Source organism: Diospyros lotus, chromosome 4, assembly GCF_014633365.1.
Source record: "Diospyros lotus cultivar Yz01 chromosome 4, ASM1463336v1, whole genome shotgun sequence".
NCBI lineage: Eukaryota > Viridiplantae > Streptophyta > Magnoliopsida > Ericales > Ebenaceae > Diospyros > Diospyros lotus.
This window is the reverse complement of record NC_068341.1, coordinates 1,402,250-1,411,744: the sequence shown is the minus strand read 5'-3', so window position 1 is coordinate 1,411,744 and position 9,495 is coordinate 1,402,250. Positions and strand designations below refer to the sequence as shown.

Here is a 9,495-nt window from a genome sequence, read left to right as displayed (position 1 = left end):
TTGGGAGGCGGCATCATAATGATGATTAGGTGGACGGGGGGACCCACCTGGGCGATATTTATCCGAGCTGTAACGGATGAGGATAGGGGTGCAGGAGAGAGTGCGTGGGCCGGCGAAACAGAGGATGAAAGATACGTTTAAAAAAGGAAAGTTAGGAAAATCGTAACGGCCGAAAATAAAAAAAAAAATGGGCGACCCCTCGTTCGTTCCCCCCCCCCCCCCCCCCCCCTCTCTCTCTCTCTCTCTCTCATCTTCGATAGATAGATAGATAGATATAATGAGTTGAAATCCAAGGAATAATAATAATAATATGAGCCAATCAAAGAGAAAAAAATAAAGGAAAAGGAAAGGCTGCCCCCCTTTTCTCTCTCTCTCTCTCTCTCTCTCTCTCTCTCTCGGGAAACCCTTCTTCTCTTGCATTCTTCTCTGCGTGGCCGTACCCGTTTCAGCCTCTCCCTTTGTTGTTCTGCTTCCTCTGCTTGTTCTTGCGCACGGCGTCTGGTTGTTTCCGGCCAGGAAATGGAGGCTGCCTTGGACCGAGGAGCGCGTTTCACCGTCGACGACTTACTGAACTTCACGTTGGACGCTGGTGACGAAAATGACAGAACTGCCCTCGGACCCCCTCCTCCTCCTTCCCTGGAGGACTACTCTTCCGACCCACACACCCAACATCAACATCATCAAAGCCTCCTTGCTTTGCCTGTAAGTTCCTCTCCTTTCGTCTTTTTCTTGCCCCCTCAAAACTCGGTCCGAGTTCTCTCCCGACTCGACTCGGTCGGTTTTTGGGGGCGGGGCTGTGTCTTGGCTCGACTCGACCGGGTTGCGTCGACTCTGGCTTGGCTTGGCTTGTTTTCCGGTGAGCCCGCCGGGTTGAGGAGGCGGCGGGCGGTGGCAGTTTCGATGTTATTTAGGAAGTCGGGGGGCATTTTCAAATGCGCGTGAGACGGTGGGAGAGTGGGACGTAAAATGCGTTAGCCAAAGGACAGTTTTGTCCATAGAAACCCTAAATGCAGGAAGCAAACGTCACCCCATGTCTAAGGGCACATTTGGGATTTCAGTAGTTACTCTCTTTTTATTGCATTTTTTTTAAAAAAAAATACTGTGATTCGAAAATCTATTTAAATTGAAATGTTATATTTTTTAAATTATTTATAAAAATCTTATAAATTGACGGGAGGCATAATAAACTCGTTATTATGCCACATATGATAAATTTGAAACATTATTACATATTACATTGGGAGCCAGTTGTGAGCGAGTGGCACATGCAATTGCACGTATGAAAGGACGCATTTGCCCCTGCACTTTCACACAATTGCGCGCTTTGCCCTTGCCCGGATAATAAAAGAACGGCGCCTAACTGAGTTGACTCAGCTAGCCAGAAGAGTTGAGTCGGTACTGAGTGGTGTCATTTGTACTCAGGACTTTGCAGAGGAAGAACTGCCATGGCTGTCCAACAAAGACGCCTTCCCCTCCGTCGAAACGTGCCTGGACATCCTCCCCGGCGCCGTCCTCAACCACCAGAGCCCGGTGTCGGTGCTCGAGAACAGTGCCAGCAACAGCAACAGCAACAGCACCACCGCGGCCGCCGCCGCCATTACCAGCTGCTGCGGCGGCGGCCGCATTGCCGTTCCCGTCATCTACCCCATGAAAGCCCGAAGCAACAGGCGCCGGAGACGGCGCGGCGGGTTTCCCTGCTTTTCCGGCCAGCAGTCTTGGTCTTGTGGCCAAGAAAACGCCAAGCAAGAATCGCCATTGCCGAGAACAGCGGCGTTGGGGCGGAGATGTTATCATTGCCTTGCCGAGAAGACGCCGCAATGGCGGACGGGTCCACTGGGGCCGAAGACGCTGTGCAATGCTTGCGGGGTGCGGTTCAAGTCGGGTCGGCTGGTGCCGGAGTACCGCCCGGCCAGCAGCCCGACGTTTTCAAACTTACTGCATTCGAATTCGCACCGGAAGGTTGTTGAGATGCGGCGGCAGAAGCAGCTGGCTGGGCTGCCGGTGAATGAAGCCTGTGAATATAGGGTAGGATAGTGGTGAGTACTTCTGTTTATCTTTTTTATAATTTCTTCTTCTTTTTTCTTTTTTTGGATTTTATCTAGTTAGATGGAAGTTTAGGGCTGATGTAATGGTCTAGATGATTAGTGAACCAAATTTGTTTTGTTTGTTCAAAATCCAGTAGGGGAATTTTGACTTAGTGTGCTTGGCTATGCATTAGAATTAGAAAAGCCCAGAATGATTTGGTTTTGGTGTTGGTTTTGGCCATTGGTTATACTTCTTGTTTTATTCCCTGGAATGAAGAAGATGATGAATTTTAGCAAAAATATAGGCTGCTCAAATGCCAAAAACCCGGAAAGATTCGATCTTGGTTTCGTTTGGCCATTCATTGTGCCTCTCCTTGGGCTGCTTGGAATGAAGCAGACGGTGAATCTTTGGAAAGTTGGGACTCATTGAGTGCTGATTTTGATGGCAGAGATGAGATGGCTTTGAGTTTCAGCTTTACCATTTGAGCTAACTTAGCTGTGATGGCGGCAGGTAGTGGACGGTAGCTTCTGATTGAATATTTTGTATGACATTTCCTGTTAGCAGAGCCTTCAAATACAATGACCGAGTTCTGTAATTTGAATTCTTTCCCCCTTAGTGTTGCAATCTACTGAACTAGTTCTATGTATTTTCTTATTGTAATTGTAATGTTTTCTGCTGCTGGTTCTTTTCTTCGAAGCAAGCAAGCCGTGAATCCTGCTTTGCCCACTTCACAAGTTTCATATCTTGTAAATTTTTGGACAAATTCTCGAGTTGCAGTCGAACTGGTTGGCTTTTCGGGCATTGTTTTGGCTTCACTCAAAGCAGAATGTAGTTGGGAAATTTGTTTAGCTGGACTGAGTCGAGTCCTGCCAGGGTCTATCTGCGTGTTATGGTTTTTGTACAATGACCTATAAGATATTCTCCATATATCTCCGCCTGCTTCTCTCGTCACCATAAAGCTCTACCAATGGAGATGGGAGCTTTGAGAACCTGGCCTTCTGTATTATATAATGGTCACAGTGGTGATGAGTGTAATCCAGATGTATTGATCCATCATTGAGATTGAGCTTCACAGCAGGTTCTTGTGCAAATTGGCAGTGGGCAATACTTGCAGAAATGCTATAATTCACAACCAGTTTGGCTATGTTATAGAAATGCTTTCTTGGATGCCTTTTGTGTCCCAGTACCCACCAATGTGATTGCTCGACTTTTGTTGGGATTTGAAATAGAATGGTTTTATCCATAGCAGGCGTCACGTACTGAGCATTAGAACAAAATGGTCCCTCTGGCATGTGGGTGGTTGGGATGAACCATTCATTCATGTGGAGGAAAATAAAGCTGGGGAATCCTCCATGTGCAATTGATCCTGTGTTTATGTCCAGTTATGAGGTATGGGAGGCCACATCTCCCTCAACTTAGATGACCTAAGCTTTCTAACTAAACATTCATTCAAACACTGCTAAACACCGACGAATCAAGTCTTCTATCTCATTATATGCTATATGATTTCTCGCTCTCCAATAGTATTTTCATTCTTTCGGTGCCTGTCAAAAACTGCTATTCTAGTCAATGGCCGGCTTCTACAATTAGCAATCCCTGTCAGGTCCTGACACAATCAATACAAACTTGATCAAACAGTCAATCTGTCGATGAACTTCTAAACAAATTGCAGATTAAAGATTGTTGTCGATAGTGCAGGGTCTGCAGAGAGTTAATAAATGAGGACTTGACAAAGTTCTTGATCTGCACCGCATGGTCGATGGGATCTTGTCTAAGAATACAATAATGGAAAAGAAGAAGAGCACTTTGAGACCTTTAGCCACAGCCTATGTAGTTGGATGCATCATCATATGGCACTATGTGAGATGGAATATGTGAGAACACATCAAATCATCAAACTATTGTATTAGTTATCTTAGAATTGAGAGGAATCTTTGTCTATTTTCATGTTAATCTTCCTCTTGTTGGGTGCAGCATATTTATAGGCTCCCATGCTGTCTTCCAACTACCACTGTTAAATGTTAGGTCCTCCTTGTATTGGAGTGGTTTCTGAATATTAAAACCTTTCACTTTCCCTTTGGACATGAACTTGTAGCAGTAGCAGTAGCAGCAGCAGTAGTAGCCCCACAAGCATTAGAACAGCTCTTTACAGTTTGTGCAACAATGCATCTTTCCAGCACATCTCCTCTTCCTTTTGACAAACAGAGGATCTTTTGCTCAACTAGCTGAGAATATTATTCACAATAAATTTACATTTTTCTTGACAATGCTCTTGTAGATTGAGTCACGATGAAATTCTGATTCTCTTAGCAAAAGACCACTGTAGATCAGATCAGATCAGTTCTTCACAATGTTCATTCCCATCTTACCTACCATTTTCTTGGTTCCTTTTTGGTCTTAATTGTCGCTGATGGCATAGATTTTTGCACCAACAAATATTCTCACCGGGAAGTCCACCTGGCTCCAATTACGACCACCTTGTTGCCTTCCCTGAAAGATCAAAGTCTACAAAATAAAGATTTAGGCTGTTCGGAGGCGTTCCCCCCCCCCCCCCCCCCCCCCAAAAAAAAAAAAAAAAAAAAAACTTTCTCAATGCTCACTACTTCAAATAACTAGTCCCTTCCACCCTCAATTCACTCTAATTATTAAGTTGTGGCACTTTTTCCCTTTTTATCCAACTCTACTGGATGCCTTAGGCGACCAACTCAATAGCATTGAGTTTCCTACCTTTTTCTCTATCCCTTTCCCAACAAACAAAGAGAATTATTGATAGATTTATCTTCTATCAGATTAATTAGATTTACCAAATGAGCAACGCCCCCATTTCCATCTTATTTAAATTGGGGGCCTCATCTTGTTACTTAATCAATGTTAGGTTATCTAACTGTAACCAATTTGTGCAAAGCTCTTGCTTTACCTAATTCCCTGGATATTCTGCTGTTAAGTATGACTTTGCTCTTCTATGCTGTGGTATCAAGCCAAAGAGGGGGAGGCTATTGTGTTTGGATAGAAGGAAAACTAATGAGAAGGGTTGTCATTAATTTTCTTATCTTTGGCTTGCATAGTCGGCTAAATAATATAAATAGTTACTAAATTTTAGAATAAGGTAAAAATGTAATTCAACTTCAATTTATAATTAAAAGGTCACTAAATTTTAATTTAATATATATAATTTCATAATTACGGTTAATTACTGTTAAAAGAGACTAACGGGATATTGACGTGGCTAATAACGTAGATAGCTAAACAACACAAATGATCATTAAACTTTATACTAAAATATGAAAAGATCGTTAAATTTTTTATTAAAATACAAAAATATTAGCATTTCGTTATTCTTTTTCAATAATAATTGAAGATAGTAATAAAATTGTATATTAAATTGAAGTTAGTGACTAAATTAAACTTCAATAATCTTTTTATATTTTAGTATAAAATTTAATGACTATTTTACCCTTTTGGTATGTCAAGAGAGCAAGAAAAAGGGTATCTGTCAATCCCCAGTCTTGGCCAGATCTCTTTGTTGGGTTTGTAGGCCTGCTTATGACAGATTAAATTAATTAGCACTGTGAAGGAAGTAGCCATCATGTCTTGAATAATTGAGTAGTCTCTTTCATTACTTGCATGACAACCCATCTTCAGTAGGGATCAAATCTTTTTTTTTTTTTTTTTTTTTCTAGCAGATGCTGCTCAATGCCAAGGGATCATGATGAAAGGTTATTTATTTATTGGGTTTAGATCTATAATTGCATTGATTTTGTCTTATAATTGATATTTTTTACTTTTAATGAATGGCTCTTGACTTTTAATTAGTGATATAACCAAATATCCTTTTCAAATAATTTTTTAGTATACTTCATATAACATTTATGCAAATTTAGAATTGTCGCACACATCATATACATAAATTGAAAAAAAAAAAAATTAGGTATGACTAATTGGTGTATATATTTTTAAGTTATCTGCACAGCATTGATGTAAGCCCAAATCATCCTAAGAATTAGTTGTTGGTTGCAGACTAAGTCTTCAACTACTCTTCTAAGGAGTCCACAATCAAGATGTAACCATGGTATGAATACTTAGTAGATCCGGTCCATATCTCACCTTCCATTACTTGTGAAGGTCAATTATACAATATAAAGTTGTATAATAAAAAGGAATGAGTGTGATGTAATTAAAATAAAAAGGAATGAGAGTAGGTGCCCAAAGTGCCCCAAAATTGCCACATAATTTGGGCTTATCAACAGGAACTATATGGGCTTCTGTCACGTTGTCAAATATGGGTTCATAATGGGTAGTGGCCTTCTTTGGCAAACTTAAAGCCAGAGGACTGAAACTGCCATAGCAGCCCAATTTCCAAACATCATCCCCAACAGTCCAAAGGAATGAGTGTGATGTAATTAAAATAAAAAGGAATGAGAGTAGGTGCCCAAAGTGCCCCAAAATTTGGGCTTATCAACAGGAACTATATGGTCTTCTGTCACGTTGTCAAATATGAGTTCATGATGGGTAGTGGCCTTCTTTGGCAAAGTTAAAGCCAGAGTCCATTTTCATTTGATCTTAACCCAAATGACATTACAAATAGGGCCCAGTGAAGGGGGACTGAAACTGCCATGGCAGCCCAATTTCCAAACATCATCCCCAACAGTCCAAAATTGAATCTATTGAACAATTATTGGTTAGAAGAGAGCCTATCAGCTCTTGATCCATGCTAGATATGGTATTTGGCTATTGACCTTTTATATATAGGGAATGAAAAATATTCTATGAGATTTAGGGAGTAATGATGGTAGAGACCGATCACTAATGTATGTTCTGTTAAAAGCATTTGTAAAGAGTCGGATTTAGATATCTTAATTTAGTTTCTGATATTTAAATTAATAAGAAATCATAACAAGTGTTATGTAGTGAGTAAAATGAATTGAATTTTCTTATGAGGAGACGGGGGATTTTACACTTTTCATAGGTTTAGACACGATGAGATGTTTAGAATTATCTGAGATTCTTAATCTCAATGATTACGGATTAATGGATGATTCATGGATCGGATTGGGATAATGGCGATTCTCTAAATCTATTTTAGAACCTTTGGAATTGAAATTCGGAAGTTAAATTTATTGATTTATCTTTTTAAATACAATTTAAGGATAGAAATATATGACATCACAATCCTAAATTTGTTATTTTCCAAGGGTAGTTCAGTAACTTCACCCTTTGAGGTGTCCCTTCTTCAACAGATATAAAAATTATAAAGAGGCACATATATTAATGAGTTTCTAAGTTTGAATGTTTTGGGTTAGCTGGACTGTCCTACCCGATGCCATCACTATTCATTTTTTAATTAATTATTTTTAAATAAATTAAGATAATTAGACACGTGTCAAGATGTTATTGGATTGCTAACCTTAGATACTCTTGCCTAAAATCACTTAGGTTTCAAGTTATACCTAATATTTTATTTAAACACTTAAATTTAATATTCTTATTGATATTGTATGTTATATACATTATATTAATATAAAAAAATTAATTATTTTCATTCTGAGTTGTACTATTTTTTATGGTTCGGATTATAAAATATTTTAAATATCTCTATAATAAGAATCATTTAAAACATTTCACATCCCGATAGGACTGTAGTTGTTATTTAAATAATATCTTTAAATATTTTATGATTGATTCACAGGTAAGATCAAATTTAGATTATCACAAGTTGGACCAAAGGTACAGCAGTCTGGTCTATTGTATTGCATTGACCATGGCATCAACCTTATAGTCTTTTATTAATTTCATTATTTTAATCTTTCAAAGGTACCCCTTCTTAACTAATGTTAGATGAAGGTCTCTTAAGGGTTATTATCATTTTTTTTTTTTATTGTACCCATAACATAAAAGAATTTATGAGTGAGCCTTTTAAAGGTTTAAATTCAAACAACAAAGTCATATTCATATTTAGGGGTGTGTAGAATTTTGATTAAACTAAATAATTGAATTAAATTGATCAAAATTGACAATTCGATTCAATTTGTATACCGATTTGGTTCGATTTCTAAATTTAAAATTTTGAATTATTTTGGTTCGATTTGATTTTTAAATTGACTCATCTCATTTTAATTTTTTTTTATATCAAAGTTTATGAGTTAAATTGACTAAAAAATATAGGTATAAGAGTATAATTGAAATAACGAAAAATTTGAATTATTATAAAAAAAGAAAAAAAATCAAAATGCATTAATTAATTTGACTCGAAAATACAAAGCTAGAGATATAATTAAAATAACAAAAGTTTAAGTGAACACACAATAAACTACGAAAGTACGTGAACAAAAATATGAATTTGGCTAAAAAAATCTAGCAAAAATTATGTTTTGGCCATTCTTGATGTGACTCTACATTTTTTAAATGTAAAAGAACTCTCATGACTTTAACCTATTTATTATTTTTATTTTATTCTTTCCTTAAATCTCGAATACTAATTTTATGTTCGAAAATTATGAAATATCCCATACTTAAAAAAAAAATGTCTCAAGTCCCATTTCCCATCAACATCACTAACTAACAACCGTAATTATATACTTAAAAACAGTTATTTATTGCTACAGAGTGTGAACAAGCCTAGCCCTAGCCTAAGGTATCCCTTGCTTGTACTCATCATAAACCAATTAATTAAGTTAAAGTGTAACCATCGATTTAAGCATCAAAAGTTGAAAAGTTAGGCTTATCAATAAGATTGAAAAGAATTAGGCTCAGTTCTGGCCCCAATTAGAGAAAGATTTTGATGGGTTCCATCAATGTTTTTGAATCTAGGTAAGCTTGATTAATCAGACAAACACCTTATTATTTGGTTACTAATTTTTCATCTTTATGTGTTAACTAAGATTGGAAAAGTAGCCCAATTATAGTTATGGAGCTTTGATCCAGCAATCTTATCTCTTTGGCCCACTTTTCCTATGATTTATCGTCTTGAGTGTGATGGATTGAAGCAACCCTTTGATTTCCCTTTTGTTGTTATTCATGCACCTTTCACATTTTAATTGAGAGATTTGATGCAATGTCACCAATCAAACCGGCCTTCTAATTTGTTTAGGCTTAGGTTTTGTTGGTATGTTAGAGCAAAATGTGACAATTGAGCGAACCCCATGAATTATTATTTCATGTTTGAATATAAAAGAAAATAAAGATGAAAAATATTTATAATATTGTCATAAAAATTTAAAAAATAATATTATATTTAAAATTCTTAGTTATGCTCTTGTAGGTGTCTGGATGAGATGATTTTGGGTGAAAGTTATAATTCGTTTTTTCTACGCATGTAGATATGTTTCGGGCTTTATGACTTATCTTTTTTAATTAAAAAAATGAGATATTGGTAGGGAAATGAGAAAAATAAACATTCTTTTTGGCACGAGGAGGTGTTGAGTGGGAAAGAGCCTAACCTAATGTTGTCCAAATGGAAGGGGGGGGGGGGGG

At 37.5% G+C, this 9,495-nt stretch overlaps 1 protein-coding gene across 2 annotated transcripts; it reads left to right on the top strand.

Moving 5' to 3' along the window:
- The first annotated feature begins 308 nt into the window (after positions 1–308).
- Positions 309–2,902, top strand: LOC127800611 (GATA transcription factor 1). Of its 2 annotated transcripts, XM_052335323.1 has the most exons (3): positions 309–702; positions 1,423–2,036; positions 2,330–2,902. In XM_052335323.1, the coding sequence occupies exons 1-2, from the start codon at positions 520–522 to the stop codon at positions 2,032–2,034; spliced, it is 795 nt and encodes a 264-aa protein (XP_052191283.1). In that variant the 5' UTR covers positions 309–519; the 3' UTR covers positions 2,035–2,036; positions 2,330–2,902. The 2 variants fall into 2 exon arrangements, with proteins under 2 accessions (XP_052191283.1, XP_052191282.1); XM_052335322.1 differs by having other exon boundaries at positions 310–702; positions 1,423–2,671.
- The last annotated feature ends 6,593 nt before the right edge of the window (positions 2,903–9,495 follow it).

Bases quoted from the DNA above. Each gene is read 5' to 3' on its own strand.
- LOC127800611 (XM_052335323.1), top strand. From the start codon at position 520: ATGGAGGCTGCCTTGGACCGAGGAGCGCGTTTCACCGTCGACGACTTA. The intron at 703-1,422 runs GTAAGTTCCTCT...ATTTGTACTCAG, and splicing joins AAAGCCTCCTTGCTTTGCCT to GACTTTGCAGAGGAAGAACT.